Source organism: Oncorhynchus mykiss, chromosome 7 (assembly GCF_057628025.1).
Source record: "Oncorhynchus mykiss isolate SJ-2025 chromosome 7, ASM5762802v1, whole genome shotgun sequence".
NCBI lineage: Eukaryota > Metazoa > Chordata > Actinopteri > Salmoniformes > Salmonidae > Oncorhynchus > Oncorhynchus mykiss.
In genome coordinates this window covers 47,461,717-47,482,724 of record NC_143028.1, presented here as the reverse complement: position 1 = coordinate 47,482,724, position 21,008 = coordinate 47,461,717, and the positions used below count along the sequence as shown (strand labels likewise).

At 42.7% G+C, this 21,008-nt stretch overlaps 2 protein-coding genes across 19 annotated transcripts in view; one reads left to right on the top strand and one right to left on the bottom strand.

Moving 5' to 3' along the window:
- LOC149982572 (solute carrier family 2, facilitated glucose transporter member 1-like) overlaps positions 1-21,008 on the top strand; it is a 321,473-nt gene that overhangs the window by 159,108 nt on the left and 141,357 nt on the right. The window lies entirely within an intron of this gene.
- The window catches only part of LOC110527984 (rap1 GTPase-activating protein 1), a 164,919-nt gene that overhangs the window by 21,185 nt on the left and 122,726 nt on the right, over positions 1-21,008 (bottom strand). For 7 of the 18 annotated variants that reach the window (XR_016497287.1, XR_016497288.1, XM_090241171.1 and 4 more), the window contains 4 exons: positions 11,580-11,673; positions 986-1,033; positions 393-431; positions 33-218 (listed from right to left, as the gene is read on the bottom strand). Coding sequence is in view for 13 of the 18 variants with exons in the window: in XM_090241171.1 (XP_090097297.1) it covers positions 33-218; positions 393-431; positions 986-1,024 (264 nt within the window). In the remaining 5 variants the exon portion in view is untranslated. Of the gene's footprint in view, positions 1-32; positions 219-392; positions 432-985; positions 1,034-2,304; positions 2,341-4,108; positions 4,504-11,579; positions 11,674-19,809; positions 20,272-21,008 lie in introns of those variants that run through there. The other 11 variants (XR_005052602.2, XR_016497285.1, XM_036983492.2 and 8 more) reach the window with 2 other exon arrangements.

Sequence of the window (21,008 nt, the reverse complement as noted above, 5' to 3'; positions counted from 1 at the left end):
TAGCAGAATGCTGCCTATAAGACTATGCTCACCTTGCCCATGAACTGTTTCCTGTAGATCTTGGCAATGCTGTTGGTCTCCAGCTTGATGTGGGAGGAAGCACATGGCTGCTGCTCAGACCCAGGTGTGGCACTGGATTTGTGATTGGTCCCCTCGATCCAGTAGCCTCCAAACTGAGGCAGCAGGATAAGGGGGAAGGGGCTCCTACGGCCCAGGACCTGATATCAACCATGATGACACAGGTTAATGGTTACATGAAAATAAACACCATTACATGGAATTAAATTCAACAGCAGATAAAGGGTTACCACACTGTGGGTTCACACAGAATGTTTATGACGTATCACAAAGCTCTATATGCGAGACAGATTTCAGTTTCAGATTGTTTGTACCTCGTGAACGCTGGGGTAAGGGATATAGTCCTCCTCTGTCTGCAGAGAAAATCACATGTCATACTTATGAACAACATTGTTCTATTTCCCATCATAGTGCCCTCATAAATGCAGCATGTGACTTATGTGTTCAAAGCACAATCAATCAATATACAAATGCTCAATCTACAATGCCCATTACTTAAATGAAAGGAACCTACATTACATCAGAGACTGAAACCACTTTAACTCTGAGTGTGCAACCCAACTAAAACAGCTCCCTTTTTAGAGTGGCCAACACAATAAACTTAATGTATTCACATCTGAATTATCCCCTATTGTGACACTCAGGGCCTTTATTTTTAAAATTTATTTAACGAGGCAAGTCAGTTAAGAACAAATTCTATTTTCAATGACGGCCTAAGAACAGTGGGTTAACTGCCTGTTCAGGGGCAGAACGACAGCTCGGGGGTTTGAACTTGCAACCTTCCAGTTACTAGTCCAACACTCTAACCACTAGGCTACCCTGCCGTCTTGGCAAGCATCCCTTTGTTTGGATACAGACTGTCAACCCGCTGAGGATATGTTACAAAGTCTACCGTTCCTAGACTCACTTTGAGGGGTGGAGGGAGGATGCATCTCTGCTCGTCCATTCTACTGCCCTGTGGAGGGAGATAGAGGCATGCCAGGGGACAGGTGATATACACAGTACACACACACTCACACATCTGCACAAAATATTAGACTTCTTACTCAAATTCCACTTAAAACAAATTTAATATTCAAGTTCATAATGTATCAAATATTCCTCTATAACGAACCTTGGCATTACAGGTACAAAGGAAAAGAGAGACATGAGAAGCTTTCAGATGAAGGGCAATACATTGTTTCAACATATCAACTAGACATACGCAGCATCACGAGGAAACAAAGGCAGAGAGAATTCAAATGTAAGTGGAAGAGAAAAGAGAGGGTAGCAACTGAAGCAGAGGAGTGACAGTGTGAAAGACAGGGGAGGGGACAACAGGGAAGGTGTCATCAACAGCCAGATCCCAGACTACACAGACCAGGGGTCTATTCACAGTACCCATGTTCAGAACGTGTTTAGGGCATCGAACAGTACTATATAGAGCAGTGGTGGCATGCAACACTTTTCCGTCGCAGCTTGCTCAAGCGAACAGCAAGATAAGCTTTAAAAGACAAATCAAGCAGCACCTCACAGCAAACTACCTTAACTTCCCGCATTTTCTGTATATAGTTGGTTTTGGATTTGCATAATATGTATGATATGTAATTGTTTATGTTCTATTATCTTTTCATATTTTATAGTGTATTATTTTGAAAGTTTTTATGCTTGTGGACCCCAGGAAGAATACAGTAGCTGGGGCTTATGCAACAGCTAATGAAGATACATATAAACACACAGCATTGAGATAATCAGAGTGAGTAAAGTAACTGAAACAGAAGCAGTTAAAAGGCCCAGTGCTTCACACAAGGAGCTAATTGGTCACTGTTCCAACAGGGACAGTTTATAGCTTAGAATTAGTTTTGCTACACATAGAGATAGAGATATTGATAGGCTCTCAAAGGCTGATAGCTCTTTGAGCTGATAACGTAGATAAAGAGGGAATATTCCAATACAAAGACCCAGTATGCAGTATAGTAGTAGCACTCATAATTCATCAAACCATCTAAGATCTGTGTCACTTATATACGCTACTACGCTGTGCTCATCAAATGAATAAGAATATGAGCTGCTTTTGTCTCCTAAACCCTAACAGTGTTACACAACAAATAAATCACAAATGTTGTAAACAGGAAACAGGACGAAGACACTTTCCATCTCGGCCTCTCAGAGCACAGAGGAGAAACTACAAAGAAGACAAAGCAGTGAGTATAGTATACAGCAGAGCTCTCAGACCACTTACTGTACCTGCATCCTCTCGATCATTGCAAATAGGTCCGAGGTCTGAGGGAGAGACAAATCGAAGAGGGAGAGTGGTTTACTGACTGGTAAAATATGCTGGCTGTGTTCTGTGTTCTTCACATGAGATTTCTCTTGTGTTCATCCCAACCCATTTGTGGATATGGAGCTGGGAGTTCTGTTGATCCAAGTCCTATTTTATTTACAACCGGCCTCTGACTCCTCCATGGCATCGATGTGCTGCACTTCTTTCTCAGGCCTGTCACACCACCCCAGCACAACACCAGCCCAACTGAGACACCGTTCAGTATTCACTGAATTGCTCCTCCACACTGGAAAACAATCTCCTGGAAACACATATATATTCCTCTGAAGGAGTGCAGCCCAGAGCCTCTAAAGGCGGTGGAGGAATAGTAATGCTGCAAACAGCCACTAACCACCTCAGCTGACTTCCTGGCACTGTGTGTTAACTCTGGACACTCAAGGTGTGTTGATGAGTGATCGTAATACACTTAGCCCATTAGATCAACATGGAATGGGGAGAGTAGATATAAGTCAGCAAATGAAAACAAATGAGATACCTGGCTTTACAAACTGGTTCTAATATTACCCTCCGTCTGCCAGCCCTGTTCATTTCTAATCAATAGAAGTCTACTGTACAACTCCTGCAAGAAGTGAGGCAGAGAGCCATCAGATTCATACTCCTCTAACCAAAAATCAACACCAATGCTGTAACCTCTTTACAAACTCCATTCACTATCAGCTCCCATTAACTGCAGAATCCATTCTATCCCAGATAAGAGACATTCATATAGAGTAAGAGAAGTAATACCCACAGCCAGGCAGTTGTTCTCCACAGAACCTGCTACCCTGATGCTGGGCAGCTCCACCCTGACCACAACGCATCGGCTAGGGGAGTTACCAATTAAACACTTTGTGAGCTACATAGCCAATGATGAGCGTCACATAGCCAATGATAGCCCAGATTGTTGTGCAGAGAGGCCCTCTCTGTACCATGTAACAAACGTGGAATGGGGTGTCAAGCTGATGTTTCCACATGACAACATACATTTACTATGGGCACACCAGGACTTACTAAAAGGGTGCATACACACACTACTCACATACACACATACTGACCAACATTGGCTTGTCTCAATAAAGCCATGGGTGCAACCCATTGTTCCCTGTGTGAACAAACAGTGTCATATGATACGCTGGCAGATTCTACTGCCGCCTTGAAAACAAACATAAGTGCAAACCAACATGGATCAAATTGCCAGTGTGTATCGGAACCCAAAACTAAGATATTACTGTTTTTCATGCACAAATGTTCACCTCAAAATCTGTGACTGTGCAGTAATAACCTAGCCTGCACGTGCAGGACGACTGAACTATCTGCCAGTCAAAAACAGACCATTGAGAGGTGCTGACATGATAATGAGTAACAGTGATGGGACTGGAAACTGCACTAAAGACCAACCCTGACCTAATGGCCTCCTATACTAGACTCTCAATTGTCTGTGGCTACTGTAAACTGTCCTATCAAAACCAAGCAAACCAAATGAGTTGATCACACATCTGTCATGTTCAACCAATCTCTGTGCACATGAGAAATCAACAAATTAATATGAATGATAAGACACAGCTGTGCCTTCAAGTGAGAACAGCTGTTCTGACTGCTACAGAGTAATGTCGATCAGATATGCATTTAGAATAACACTACACTGAAAGATATCTAAGATCACAGTGATCTGCACTACAGTATCACTCAGTCTCTTACTCATTTACAACAGTAAGAATAAATACTTACGTCGCTGTGTCGTCTCCTCTGGCCCCGTGTAATAACCGCAGGACTGAGGAACACATGGCCACTCTTAGTCATCCTGAAGTCAGTCATAACTTCAAAACTCAGACTCCAAGAAACAGTGTACTGGTATATTTGTCTCTGTGTGTGTGTAGTGACCAGATGGTCAGAGGCCTGACTACTACTGTCACTTTACACTCTGCATTCTACTGCATCTAAAAACACTACAGGAACTGCTGCTGTGTCTCATGACTAAATAGCTCTGCATGCCCATTAGAATGCATGGGTGTGTCTGTGGGTATAGATCTGTATGTACTATATTTGTGTGAGCATGTGCCTGACTGTAAAGATCCTCCCCTTCTCTTCCTCTTTTCACACACTCTGTCTGTTCTCGAGGAAGTAGAGAGAGAGAGAGGCACTGCGTTTCTCCACCTCCCACTGTTAATAACTATGCCTCTCTCTCTCTTATTTGCCCTGCCTCTCTTGCTTTGTATAGTTCTCTTTTTTACCCTTTCATATGGTGAAAATACTGTCTTCCTCTTTCTGTTCTTCCCCCCCTCTCTCTCAATCCAAAGGGCTTTATTGGCATTGTAAACATATGTTTACACTGCCAAAGCAAGTGAAATAGATAATAAATAAAAGTGAAATAAACAATAAAAAATGTACAGTAAACATTACACTCACAAAAGTTCCAAAGGAATAGAGCCATTTCAAATGTCCTCTCTCTCTCTCTCTTTCTCTTTCTCTCGCTCTCTCTCATCTGAGGACAAAAGCACCATGAACTCATAAACAATCATCAGAGGCCTTTCTCACTCTACAGCATTTCCCCAATAAATGCACTTCAAATAAAGCTTGTTTCTCCACCACACACTACAAACAACTACAAAGTCAAATGGTCTAGCTAAATGAATTATCACACTGGTGATTTGTGATGTTTTATTTGTGCTAACAATGACTGTGTTTTTGTATTTAAATGTGTATGCATTTCGTATATTGATATAGTATTATACAGAGCGCATTTGGAATTGAGACATAGGTATCAATATGTCTTCCGTGTTCAAATAAAGGTAAAATAAACACTATATTGAATATAACAAGAATACACATTGTCTAAACTATCATACACACGGCTGTCAAACTATGCAAACATACAGTCCACAAGTGCCATAGTCCACACATCCTCTGAGCTAAACACATATCATAAATATACATTCTGTACATACAGTAGTCTGTGCTCAAAACTAGCTTATTTACACTGTAAAGTAAGTCTACCTTCCAGTCTGATTAACGTGTATAAACTGCCTTCCATGAACTGAAGAAGCAAATGCTAAATTTATTGGTGTACTCTGTAAAGACCATGGTTCTTGATGTTACAGTAAGACCCTCCTTCTTTCTGTATTGACACACAGCCCTTTTCTCCAGGGGCCTTTATTGACCCTGTGAAAGTTTTAATGGGCCTGGTCTCAGATGACTCAGCAGGCTGCATGAGCCCAAAGAGGGTCTGCTGATTCTGCAAGGTCCAGGGTCTGAGATCAGGGTATCAACATCTCATCTCTTCAACTTTCAGAACAACAAGAAGGGTAAACATTCTGTAGTATATTGGGTTGTATGTGTGAGTAAGAGGAAGAGAAAGAGAAAGAGGGAGGAGAGAAAGGGGAAGAGTCTAGTTGTATTATTGTGTGAAAGTGTACACTTGTGTATTTTATGGAACTCCTCCTCTCTGGTACTCTCCCACTATCACATTTACAACCAATACTGACCTACTTCCTGCCACAGGGAAACACATTTCAGAAACCTCTCAATGAAAACTGATTGGGTTAATTTTCTAATGGCGCTGCAGTTGTACAAGAATATGACCACTGTCAGTTCATCCACCAAAATACATTTCTGCAGAGAGAAAATCAATGGACAAAACACTAGAGGGGAGAGTTCTGAGTTTCTATGATGAGGAGGCTATGTATGCAGCATTTAAACCTCTAATACCGATTGATGTCTTTAAATAAAATGGAGACACTTTACTGTGAAGGACTGTTGTACTGTAGGAAGAGCTTTGAGCGAAGCGTACATTTGCATTAATGGCAGCAGATAAAGTTGGATTTTGTAGGAGAACACACTGTACAGGCCAGGGATGGGCAACTGGCTGCCCGCGGACCTATAAATACAATTAAAAAAATTCAGACTGAGTATCTACTTACTGATGGGAGTTAGAGTAGTAGAATACATCAGGTGCAATTTCAACATTTCGCTGTGCATAAGCAGTCACTCCATTAGCCCATGTCAGCTATTGCATTGCATGAAATTAGTTATAAAATGCAGTCTTTTTGTGGGCCCCACAACTAATGAAGTTGCCCATCCCTGGTATAGGCTCTTTAGAATGTATTGCATCTCATTTGTCAGTCTGTATACTCAGACTTTATATTAAATAACCAAACTTGGGTTCAGCAGTAATATCCTAAAAAAGGTAAACCCGGTCGATATTGTAAAGATGTGTGCAAATGTCTGAGAACATATCAGTGTATTATTATTAGACGCAAGGCTACAGGGTAATACAGTGCCTTCAGAAAGTGTTGACATCCCTTGACTTTTTACACATTTTGTTACGTAACAAAGTGGGATTAAAATGTATTTAATTGTCCTTTTTTGTCAACAATCCACACACAATACTCTGTAATGTAAAAGTGGAAGAATAATAAAAAAAGAATTGTATTATGAAAAATAAAATCTAATATATCTTGGTTAGCTAAGTATTCAACCCCCAGAGTCAATACATGTTAGAATCCCAGTTGACATTGATTACAGCTGTGAGTGTTTTGGGCTATATCTCTAAGAGCTTTGCATACCTGGATTGTACAAAATCTGCCCATTATTCTTTTTAAAATTCAAGCTCTGTCAAGTTGGTTGTTGATCATTGCTAGACAGGCATTTTCAAGTCTTACCATAGATTTTCAAACCGATTCAATGTCTTCTTGGTAAGCAAGACTGAACCAGATTTTCCTCTTATTCCTCTTATTGCAAACCGGATGCATGTTTTTGAATATTTTTCCTTCCTTTCACTCCGTCATTTAGGTTAGTATTACGGAGTAACTATCCATCCTAAATGTTCTCTTATCACAGCCATTAAACTCTGTAACTGTATTAAAATCACCATTGGCCTCATGTTGAAATCCCTGAGCGGTTTCCTTGCTTTCCGGCAAACGAGTTAGGAAGGACGCCTGCATTTTGTAGTGACTGGGTGTATTGATACACCATCCAAAGCGTAACTGACAACTTCACCAGGCTCAAAGGGACATTTAGTGTCTGCTTTTTTGTATTTTCACCCATCTACCAATAGGTTCCCTTCTTTTCGAGGCATTGGAAAACCTCCCTGGTCTTTGTGGTTGAATCTGTCGTTGAAATTCACTTCTCTACTGGGGGACCTTACTGATAATTGTATGTGTGTGGTACAGAGATGGAGTTGTCATGTTAACCACTATTATTGCACACAGAATGAGTCCATGCAACTTATTATGTGACTTGTTAAGCAAATGTTTATTCCTGTACTCATTTAGGCTTGCCATAACAAAGGGGTTGAATTATTATTGACTCTGTTTCACCTGTCTTTGTGAATGTCTCCACACCACTCCAGGTGTCGCCCATCTTCCCCATTATTTCCTGTGTGTTCTCCTGTGTGTTCAAGTCAACCAGCGTTTTGTGTCTCAGCTCCTGCTTTTTCCAGTCTTTTTTCTCGCCCTTCTGGTTTTGACCCTTGCCTGTCCTGACTCCGAGCCTGCTTGCCTGACCACTCTGCCTGCCCCTGACCCTGAGCCTGCCTGACCACTCTGCCTACCCTGATCCTGAGCCTGCCTGCCTGACCACTCTGCCTGCCCCTGACCCTGATCCTGAGCCTGCTTGCCTGACCACTCTGCCTGCCCCTGACCCTGAGCCTGCCTGCCACCCGGTACTGTTGTCCCACCTCTGGTTTACTGACCCCTGCCTGTCTTGACCTGTCTATTGCCTGCCCCTGGTGGAATATTAAACTATTGTTTCCTCAACATGGTCTGCATCTGGGTCTTACCTTCATACCTTCATACCTGTCTTATGGCTTGGGGGTAAAAACGGTTGAGAAGCCTTTTTGTCCTAGACTTGGCACTCCGTATCGCTTAGAGAGAACAGTCTATGACTGGGGTGGCTGGGGTCTTTGACAATTTTAGGGCATTCCTCTGACACCGCCTGGTATAGATGTCCTGGATGGCAGGCAGCTTATCCCCATTGATGTATTGGGCCGCAGGCACTACCCTCTGTCGTGCACACTACCCCCCCTACGCACTACCCTCTCTAATCTGTTTTTAATCTGACATGCACTGTCAACTGTGGGACCTTATATAGACAGGTGTGTGCCTTCCCAAATCATGTCCAATCAATTGAATTTACCACAGGTGGACTCCAATCAAGTTGTAGAAACATCTCAAGGATAATCAATGGAAACAGGGTGCACCTGAGCCCAATTTTGAGTCGCATAGGAAAAGGTCTGAATACTTATGTATTTTTAATACATTTGGAAACATTTCTAAAAACCTGTTTTCACTTTGTCATTATGGGGTATTGGGTGTAGACTGATGAGGGGAAAAAAATAATTGTATCAATTTTAGAATAAGGCTGTAACGTACCAACATGTGGAAATACTTTCCGAATGCACTGTATGTGGTCATTGCATAACACTTTTCCTTTCCATTTACATCAATTATAAGTAAAAAATTAAACTCAAGTGGAAGTTAGAATTCACCCTGGATGTGGGAAGTGAATGTAATAAACAAAACTGTCAAAACTGTTAAAATCTTAGCTCATTGTCAAATACAAGTAGCATTCAATGGAAACCATGTGGAAACCATGCATACACACAGAGAAGGGATGTGGGCTGAATGATAAGGGAAATACTGTAGAAAAGTAATAACCAGCATAGTGAATAGATAAGAGCTGTCTTTCTCAAGCTCCAACATTATATTGAGAGTCCAAGTACACTTTACCTTTATTTCCTTTTACAAGTCCTTTAAGCACTCCAGGTTAGTGCCCTAGGATAGATGCAATAAGGAGCCTCTCTCCCACTGATGCACTCTCACTGCCCTCCCTTGCCTGGGGGTCTACACGCTACCCATTTTTGTTTTCTGACTTGATTACCAGAGCTACTCTGTGTGAGTGCAATGATGTTCCCTCCAACCCTAAATATAACAGTGTGGCAAAGCTTCAGTTAGAAGGCGCCTGATAGGCCCAGGGCCTGAGGGAGAGACGATTCGCTGTGGCTCATCTGATACCAATGAGTTACACAGCAATAACATTGACCCTATTGACCATGAATCAATGACTACAATCGCTACAAGGCTTTTGCATACAAGGACATGAACAGGGATGTTGGTAAGATCAGACAAACTGGGCTGAGAAAGATGGACCTGAATCTCCCATCACCACTGTAACCCATAGCTCACATCACAACTTTCAGCTCACTCCCACCACTTATTCCAACACCAGATCCCTGAACTTCCCATCCCAGACCTGTGGAGAGACCTGACAATGCTTTGGCCACGCTACTCTTCCGTCCACTTCTCTGCAATCATGCTCTCTGATTGACTAAAGGAGTATTCATTGTGCACAAAAGCCAATTGGCACGGGCCAGAGAAAATGCATCAGGATCCATTCATTGTGGCTGTCAGCAGCAGACTCCCACATGACCTTCCTCTGGCTAGCCGAGCTGAGGAGCACAAAGAGGCCTCAGTCTCCACTGCAGCATCTGCTCTGGTCTGCTCTCCTCTGCTCTTCACACATCCATCCATCAGAGGGCTTGACTGATGTAGAGGGTAGCAGTGTCTCCAGGACCACCAACACCACCAGAGAGACATCTGCAGGCTGAGGCATTGTGCCCCAGCACACAGCAGTGGGAATATGGACCGATATACACTATGGCAATACAGTCTAGACCAAGAGCATTTACCGGATACAGTTCTACTGAAGTACTCTGTGATTCATATTCTGCCGAATATGTTTTATATAAGGATGCAATGCATAATCATGGACATCATGCATGACTATAATGGACAGCTTCTTGACGAGGTCACTCACCTATAAACGTGCGCATTACTGCAGACCTAATCAGTGAGTGTTCCTCATGTCCAAATGAGTCACAGCACCTGTGTTCATAGAGCAGCATAAATAAATCACCATGAGAGTGAGTGAGTCAACTGAGTGAGTGACAGCGGGTTTGCAGAGGTTGAGGAAGGACCACTAGAATCTAGACCACTGGAACTGTTTACCTCACTCTAACACTCCAGTTCTGTAATGTGTGGGTCTTTGAGAGACAGATATTCTTTATGAGACTCTAGCTATGTGCCTGTGATGAGCTGGGATCCGAGAGCCAAAACAGTATGCTATGAAATATGTATTTCTATATGTATATACTTTTTCATTTATTTTTTATTTAAAAAATGTTACCAATTTCGTGGGATGCAATTGGTAGTTACAGTCTTGTACCATCACTGCAACTCCTGTACGGACGAGAGGCGAAGGTCGAGAGCCGTGCGCCCCCCGAAACATGACCCAGCCAAGACGCACTGCTTCTTGACACAATGCCCGCTTAACCCGGAAGCTAGCCACACCAATGTGTCAGAGGAAACACCGTACACCTGCCGACCGTGTCAGCATGCATGCACCCAGCCTGCCACAGGAGTTGCTAGAGCGTGATGCCGGCCAAACCCTCCCCAAACCCGGACGACGCTGGGCCAATTGTGGGCTGCCCTATGGGTCTCCCGGTCGCAACCAGCTGTGATAGAGCCTGGAATCGAACCAGGATCTCTAGTGGCACAGCTAGCACTGTAATGCAGTGCCTTAGACCACTGCGCCACTCGGGAGGCCCAATTTTTAGTATTCTGTAAATCTCTCAGCCCCCAGCATCATAAAGGTATTTAAGGTGTTTTGTTGGTGCACCCACTAACAACTTCAGGACTATAAAACAAAAGCTTTGTCCTTGGCTATTGGAATAACCTGTGTATTATTTTATCAAAAGTAATAGATCAAAGGCCCCCACAAACAATAGCCTTGATAATAACTTTTGATTTTGACTTCAATGAATACCGGACCCAACCCCAGGAGCTTGTGGCATATAGGCCATCACTCAATGTGAGTGTAGGCCGTCATTGTAAATAAGAATTTGTTCTTAACTGACTTGCCTAGTTAAATAAAGGTTAAAGAAACAACAACAAAAAAAGAAAGAAAAAAAATATCAGAGCAGACTGTCCATGAGACTGGATCTGGAGCGATCTGATTGGTGACACCTTTCACCTGCACACAGAGCAGCACAAGGGAACACAACACAAAGAGGAGTGGGGATGAATAGAAAACAGGAGAGAAAGAGACAGGTAAGAGAGAGGCTTGTGAAGAGAGGTAAGAAGTCATGGCTGAATAGAAGAGCTGACAGGGTGGGTGCAGTGGGCGGTTTGGACCCCCCTCTTACCTTTGATAACGAGCGAGTGCGATACGAAGGGCGGGAGTGAGGCAGCGAGGGCTCTAGTGTGTTAGAGATACGAGGAATCCTTCCATCCTCTTTCCTGTGGGGCACAGAGGAAAAGTCAGAGTCATTGACATTTATATATCATGACTTTATGTGGGTACGATTAGAGTCTATTACAGTTGAAAAATCAGGTTAGGTTGCTTTTGAGTGGAAAATATCTGGTAGAGATCACATATATGGTAGTGTGAATTCTGGCCATTATAGAGTTCCAAGTTTTGCCCTCACCACATTAGAGAGAGGAACATGCTAACACCGTGGATCATGTGACTGAGCTGAATGTCTTTCCAGTCTCTCAACAGTAAATACTTGGGGTTAAACCAGACTTGTTTTTCTGCCTTATTCCACTAGCCCACAGTATTGTTTCCTGAGCCTGTGAAGTGGTGAGGACAGGCTATAACTAGGGCTGTCAGGAATCTGGGATGTCTGAACCATTGAAAAATAACTACTAAGTAATTCTAATTGTATTTTCTGAACAACACAGAGGGAAAAGGGAGGTTAAGATCTCCTACTCCCTCCCTCTGTCTGTGCACGTTTTCTCTGGTGACAGGATCTTATTAGCATCCTGGCCAGAGCTGTATACTGAGTCAAAACATGTTACTTCACACAACGTCTCACAAAGCAGTCAACTGCTGGATTGACTGGCAGTCAGGCTTTCAACGGCCCATATACAATCAATTAATGAGCCTCTCTGCATTCTGCACACAAACCTTGAGCAGAGGGCACCATTACTGAGCCTTTAAGCTGGAAGCGCTCTATTAACTTTAGCTGTCTCTTCTTGAAAAGCATGTCGATAAAAAATGATTTCACCTTAAATTCCTATTTCTAACAACTCAAATAAGAATTTCCAACATTTCTTTTTTGCATCTTGATGTTTTTTTGGTGCAATAACAAAGTTCTATCAGGCAGTTAATCAGTTAGAAGAAGGTCACACCAGCAATGCTATCAGGTGGTGTATAGTGCAATGTAGAGGTACAAATGTTTTAACGTTATAACGTTTAAACGAAATTGGGATCTTTAACGTTAATATTTTTTTTCTTTTTTCCCCCACAAAATTTGAATCACAGTGAAGCTGGCTCGCCTGCTTTTTCTCTTTGCTAATGATGCGAGTGTGTGTTCAGTCTTCGGTCTGTTGCGTATAGAATATCCTAGCCTATTCTTTGATAACAGGCCCTGCTTTACTGAAGTTGCGAGACATTGTAAGCCAAGAAATTATGAAAAAAAGCATTCCATTGCAAGATTGCCAGAAGATAGGCCTACTGCACAGTTCTGAATCCATCTGCCTGGTGGCTGACATGCTTATAGTGTGTCCCTCCCCACTCTCTCCGTCCCTCGCTAGCTCACTATGAAAGATGCGAGTGCTTGTGTTCTCTGAAGTACTAATCAGTCTCCTCCGTTCCAAAAATACTGAATCTTAGGAGTCGATTCTTAGCGGAAGACGCGTTATTTTTCTACTAAAAAGCTTGGTAAGTCACGGTATTTAACACATTTTAAAGTACGTTTTTAGGAGAGTGTAGGCAGCTCAAGATTATTTGCTTGACTTCTGGTTGCCTAGTGATGGATGTTAGTCCTGCTTCAGAAGCGGCATTCTTTTACAGAAAAGTAAAATGCCAGTTCAGTGGCACTTCAAAACTACGGTATATTCGGAAAGTATTCATACCCCTTGACTTTTTCCACATTTTGGTACGTTACAGCCTTATTCTAAAATTGATTCAATTATTTTGCCCCCCTCATCAATGTACACACAATACCCCATAATGACAAAGAAAAAATATATTAAAGATAAAAAACAGAAATACCTTATTTACATCAGTATTCAGATCCTTTGCTATGACACTTGAAATTGAGCTCAGGTGCATCCTTGAGATGATTCTACGACTTCATTGGAATCCACCAGACAACCCGCTTGGAGTTTGACAAAAGGCACCTAAAGGACTCTGACCATGAGAAACACGATTCTCTGGTCTGATGAAACCAAGATTGAAGTCTTCGGACTGAATGTCATGTGTCACGTATGGAGGAAGCCTGGCACTATCCCTACGGTGAAGCATGGTGGCGGCAGCATCATGCCGTGGGGATGTTTTTCAGTGGCAGGGACAGGGAGACTAGTCAGGATCAAGGGAAAGAAGAACGGAGCAAAGTACAGAGAGATCCTTGATGAACCCGATTGAACATCTCTGGAGAGACCTGAAAATAGCTGTGCAGCGATGCTCCCCATCCAACCTGAAAAATCTTGAGGGGATCTGAAGAGAAGAATGGGAGAAACTCCCCAAATACAGGTGTGACAAGCTTGTAGTGTCATACCAAAGAAGACTAAAGGCTGTAATCTCTGCCAAAAGTGCCTCAACAAAGTACTGAGTAAATGGTCTGAATAGTCACGTAAATGTGACATTTCAGTTTTTATTTATTTATACATTTGCAAACATTTCTAAATACCTGATTTTGCTTTGTCATTATGAGGTATTGTGTGTAGACTGATGAGGGGGAAAAACTACTTAATCTATTTTAGAATAAGGCTGTAACATAACAAAATGTGGAAAACGTCAAGGGGTCTGAATACTTTCCGAATGCATTGTATCTCCAGAAAAGGTTATGTGTCTGCATTTAAAAAGCCGTAGTGTACCCTTATAGACAAACATGTTGTAGCCAAGGTGTTTTCAGGGTTATATGACTGCGTTAAATATAACTTTTCGCGGTCATACATACGTAATAGGAAGGAAAACAATACAAAAAAATGGCTGTTTAAACATTAAGCAAAATTGTCCATTTGTCACATCCCAAATGGAATGTCCCTTAAAATGCTTTTCTTAAATTTCAAATGATCCATGTTCTTAAACCATGTTTCCCACATTGTGAGATAATATATGACAAATAGCAGTTTTATATTACTACTAACCTTAAGTCTGAATATTGATTAATTGACCCCATGGGTCATGAAACCAATTTATGTTGCCCAATATAGTGTGTTGTCAAAAATGTTATCATATTTTTCACCATACCAACCACCTGGTTGAACACTTTTTTGCAAAATTATTGCTTTTTACATTTTAACTATTTATTTTCATTTTCCTACTCTTCAAGGTCTCTACTAACAGAAATTATGCAAAATCCTCGCCAATTTAATTCCTGCCATTTAGCTCATATCTTTGGTGACTGAGTTCTTACAGTCCTCTGAGTGGGCAAAGTTAGAGTGCCACAACACTGAACTACAACAACCCAAAAGGATACAAATTATATATACATTGATGCAGGAGTGCTGGGGGAGTTTACGAATCAATTGACGAATCAAGTTCAAGTGAAGATTCTTTTCATATCCACTTCTAAATCCATTGTCAAAACATGCTCTACCAGCCGGTTGAGAAAAGGGTTAAAGTTAAGGAATAAGGATTGTCACAGCAACCAATCTCTGGTTGGCATGGGAAGGTGAGCTGCTAATATATAAATCCCCCCCACTTACACACAAATACACACACACACACACACTCACAGCACATACGGTCACATGCATGAACACACTCCGTTTGCACGCACACGCACACACACACACACACACACACACACACACACACACACACACACACACACACACACAAACACACACGAACGAACGCACACACAGACACACACACATTTCCATCACATGGCACAGGGGGTGGTTTGGAGGTTCAATAAGCCAATTTACCAAGCGGTCTTGTTTCTCAGAAATACTTTATCTGCAAATTGCAGCTCTACTCTGAAGGTTTCCCTGTCCATTAACCCTGTTGCATCCCTCAGTGCACACCACTGAACATCACTGACAATACACTGTTGACCTGGAGCAGAGGTGTGTGAATACATTTCTTAATCTCCTCTATAGCCTTTAGCAACGCCCACTTTTGGCAGCACTTCCACATTCCGATTAGCCAGTCTGCCTACTTCATGTGACACTGGAAAATAGCTATCTACTTGTCTGTCACAAAGTTGTTCGACACTCGGTGCATATTATCAAAATGTGATGTCAGGGGGGCCTCCCGGGTGGCGCGCCAGCTGTGCCATCAGAGACTCTGGGTTCGCGCCCAGGCTCTGTCGTAACCGGCCGTGACCGGGAGGTCCGTGGGGCGACGCACTATTGGCCTAGCGTCGTCCGGGTTAGGGAGGGCTTGGCCGGTAGGGATGTCCTTGTCTCATCGCTCACCAGCGACTCCTGTGGCGGGCCGGGCGCAGTGCGCGCTAATCAAGGTTGCCAAGTGCACAGTGTTTCCTCCGACACATTGGTGCGGCTGGCTTCCGGGTTGGATACACGCTGTGTTAAGAAGCAGTGCGGCTTGGTTGGGTTGTGTATCGGAGGACGCATGACTTCCAAACTTCGTCTCTCCCGAGCCCGTACGGGAGTTGTAGCGATGAGACAAGATAGTAGCTACTAAAACAATTGGATACCACGAAATTGGGGAGAAAAGGGGGGTAAAAATTCCACAAAAAATAAATAAATAGAATGGTCCCACCTGCCTTGCTTCTTCCTGACTGCCTTGCTATTTTAATTGTATGAGAGGCCACTTGAGTATCTGGTCAATGTAATGGATAATCTGTGGTACAGCTATCTGTGGTGTGCCAAGACAACATTAGAGCAAGCTGTTGCAAGGATCAGAAGGTTAGGTGCGACCTTGGTAGATTTCAATGCATCTTTTTGATTGGCTTTCTAAATGAACTGCTTTTTATGCAAAGTGTTTGCTTGATACATTATGACATAGATAGCTAACTGTGGTTCTCAGTATGCTGATTCATACTAAAGACTGAAAATGGGACCTGGTGCGTCTCTGCTTGGCACTCAGTATTAAGAAGATAGATTGGGGGTGAGGCCCTGCGATAGACTATTGTCCTATCCAGGGGTTATACTTGTACATCAAGCTGCCTGAGGCTACAGAGACAGGAGTAGATCCTGTGAGCCGTTCCGGCTCGCACAAGCTAATGCAACCCTTTCCTTTATGTCTTTCCTTGATACCATTCACACCTCTGCCCAACATGGGCACAATGGATAAATCCTTTTCAGCCTGACAAACTGTAGGCTACTGATTAACAACAGGTAACCTACAGCCTATGCGCCCTGTCCCCTCTGCCTCGGGAAAACAAAGCCGCTACATCACGCATTTAGCTATATAAGCCCATTGATTTCGGTACAAATTGTGAATGTGATCAATTTTACCAGCTTCGGCTGGTTAGGCTACCTAGACCTTTTCATTCCAAATTATTGACTGAAATGAATTTATCAACATAGTGATGACATAGACTATGTGAATAACTTTTTAATTATAGGTGCTTAGACGTTGCAACCCTGCATAAAGCAAGCTCAGCCCTATTTGTTCTCTATTATATTGCAGTTGTTATCTCTGTGTCCCTATTCATCCTCCCTAGGGTCCAGAAGATTTTTAAAATATAGTGACCTGATTAGAAAAACTCATAGCCCACTGTGAGTGTTTTACAGTTTTATGGTTGGAAAACTGTTCCATAGACATCTAAATGTCCTTTCACTATTTACAGGAGTTCAGCTATCCAGAATACATAATTGTTCCAGTGCACCAGGGTAGAGAGAGGGGTGGAAACAGAGACATCTTCACTTTACATCTTCGCTCTACACCTTCACATTTCATAAAGTCATCCCATGTTTGGTTTATGCATCATTATAGATCATCCTGTAAATAAAGTTAACTGTATACTCTGTTTTCTTTAACATTACATTAGTAAATGTTGCATTAGATAATGCCAATCAATCGTATAATGGATTCAATCACCACTTGATGAAAAATGATGCATATCTCTTTTGGTTTTATTGGCATACTTGCTGTAGTCTGATCTTTTTGGGATATAATATGATCTACTAATGTCTAGGCCATTTCATTCATTGCCAAAATTAGGGGGCAGGGAAGAAACTTGCCAGAAGTGAACATGGGTAGTATAGTAGTAGTTGGCTAGAATGCATTGGTGATTCACATTGTCCTATGTAAACAGAGGACATTCAAGAGATTTCATGAACAGTAGTTCTTATAACATAGGATGACCCTATTACAGCAATTATGATGCTCTTTGTTTGCCTGCTTCTTTCATTTAGTCTCTATAGTATTTTCAGATGGCTGAAAGTGGTTGTCAGTTTCTATGTCACCCTAGGCAGGCCTAGACAGAAATGCTCCTTTACTATAATTATTTCATAGATTCAATATGAAAACACAGTAGAAAGACAGAGAGCTCATGTCAAAAGCTTTTCTAAACCAAAAACATGGCCGTCATAATACTGTCCCATTAAAAAGCAGGGTCTTGCTGCGCTTATGCCAACCAACAACAGCGCAACACGTTGGCATCAGGTATTAGTCTGGTTTAGATAGCGGCTGGGTAAAGCCCAGGCACTAATACACAGGGAGTCACTACAGGTATGGAGCGATTAGAAGGATCAGCCTGAAACCTGTCACCTCACCCCAGGAACACACAAAGCCTGCTTAATGGCTCTGATCACGGGAGCAGAATGTGTGCGTGCCTATCAATGGCAGCTTAAAAGCCACCTAACAACGCACACATACAGGGAGTGTATCATCATCATTTCACTAAGGGTGAGTTTTAACAGAGGGCGAGTTTGACAGAGATAAGAGATGATGGTCTCACAGTGTGACTGATGACAGCACCAATACTATCCTATATGTGTCACATCACAATACCAATTACCGGGACACCTACCATATGATGAATGTTCTAAAAAATACACTGATACACCAAGTCCAGATCAATGGTTTTGCGCACCTCAGAGTTAACACTATGTAATCTATGTTTATTTAATAGTGCCACTGGCCTAACTGACAGATTGGTGCTGGTGGTCATCCATGCGTGCCTCAGTTAACATTCTCTAACGGAGGAGTGAATGGCAGACAGAGGGAATGTCCTGGTCCAGGGCTAATCTGGGGAACTGAAACAGAGAATGAGTCATGCAACCATTACATAATACAGCTGTCCAAAAATAGCCCCAGGCGAAGAGGACAAGAGGTCACCACCCTTCAATCACAACTGATTAAGATGCCACTACTACCATGAATGCTATGTGTGGGTGTTTGTTTGTGTGTCCCACACCGACCGTGGAAACTTCCAGTCAGGGAGAGCATTTTAAACCTGGACAGCCTTCCTCCTCACAGTACTGCTGGGTCATGGGCTCTGATAAGAAAATGCAAATTAGCTCGCTCTCCTCCCCTGATGGGTGTGGAGTACACCTGGAAATACAAATTAACTGGACAGGTTTGCATGTATTACAACAAAATGGAACGACATTCATTTCTTTGGTCCCTGAGCTGCAGCGATAGAGTGAAAGAGAAAGAAGATAGCGAGAGAGCGGGAGAGTGAGAGAGAGAGAATCTGGAGTGTCCTTTGACCTTGAGAAAGAGGAGAGAGAGAGATAGAAAGGAGAGAGGAGAGAGTGAGGAAAAGAAGAAAGAGAGAAGGAAAAGAAAGTGAGCGAGAACATGTTTGCGCCAAGACAATAGCTCAATATCCTCAGTCCAAGGCTCGCAGTTGGGTATAATCCATACCAGTCATACTGTATAAACATATCCTGCAGTCCATTGATACGCCTGCAATGTGGAGGGCAAATTCTCACTCATTATTGGTGCAACCAAGAGATGGATACCATGGTTCAAGATGCAGTTAAAATTCAATTTGATCTAGTGATTAACTTCAGCAGCAAAATCAAGTCTGTTGAGGAGTGCTTATATTATAAAGTTTGATACCAACATGTACTTAATGAATGAGGTATCAAAGCATAATAGTAAAAGCATAATCAAGACACAGAGTATAAAACATTTACATTCAAAGGTATTGAATGTGTCACTGACACAAATTGTTATCTCATCTGGATTGCAAATGTAGCCTACAGACATAAAACCATGAATCAAAGCACTATCATCAGATTATTGGATCGTTATCATGTATACAACCACTCTACTACGCCAACATGTTCAGTAATCCCCTGCCATCTTAAAGCTAACAACAGCTAGAGTTAATGTTGCTGTCTTCCTTTCCCTCTGCCCCACTCCACTGGTCATCTACCCACACACACATTATAGTTACCGGAGCTTATCAGCCAATCCAGCCAGCCAGGACACAAACAGACAGGAGGCAATCAAATCAACTGCAGCAGCTAATGCACAATGAAAGCAGAGTTACTTACTCTAGGCATCAGTGTGTGAGCAGAGAGCAGAGCGCAGAGGCAGGGTCCAGCATCGGATGAAGAAATCAGCTGAAGATCAGCACTGCTCTATGCAGCAGAACCTTGCCAGGAGACCGTTGATGGAAAGTGCTGGAGACACCTATATTCTCTCCTTCTCGCTCTTTCTGTATTTCACCTGCTATTAGTTTCTCCCTCCCTCTTTTACTTACTTGCTTCACAGAGTGGTCTTTCACTATCCCTCACCACCAAATGTCTTCCTACTTTCTCTCTTTCCTTCTGTGACACTACCTCTCTGTCTGACTCAGTCGTAGTGCTCTGACACCTGCTGTCAGAGCTCAGCCTCTCCTGTCAGATGATACTGTGGAAAGCTCCCCCTACCTTCCTCTCACACATATACTCCCTATCTCTATTTGTTCCTCTCCATCCCTCTCTCTCTCTTTCCTCACGCACTCTCACATGTACACACACAACACATGCACATATTCTCTCTTTCACTCTCTCCCCCTCCCCCTCTCTCTCTCCTTTCTCTAACTATAACAAGGGAGATGGAGAACCATGTCCATCCAAGCTGTTAGTTATTGGTTCATTTAGCATTCCTCTCTCTTTGACTCCTCGATAAAAGGGCAATGTTCATATGAGTGACGAGAGTGCAGTGGGTGTATGGAGTGGCGCAGACTCATGATGTGAAGTGCTAACTCACTCACTCATCCCTGCTGCGCCAGCTGGCGCATAGGGCAGCAACAAAGCCACTCCATTTCTGTCTGTCTCTGGCCATCTTCTCTAGCTCTGCTGATGTTGTTGAAGCTCGATCTCGATTATTCTCCGCCACGTTGTCTTGGGCCTCCCACTCTTACGTCTGCCCTCTGGAGTCCAAAGGACAGCTATTCTTGGGATAGAGTCTGTACTCTTTCTCATGAAGTGTCCAATCTAGCTCCAGCAGCATCAATTGAGTATGGAATCCATGGCTTCCTGCTTCATTTGTCTAAGTATTTTTGATATTGTGTGTGGCCGGAAGATGTGCATGATTCTCCAGAGACAAGTTGTGTCTGCTTCTGTTATTTTCCAGCATTCTGAACCATAAAGTAGAGTTGCCAGTACACAGCTCTGGTATATTTTGTGGTTTTATTTGTGCTGTATGGTCCAGATTTCCAAAACTTCATAAAAATAGCTTTTGCTTTATTGATTCTGGTGCAAATGTC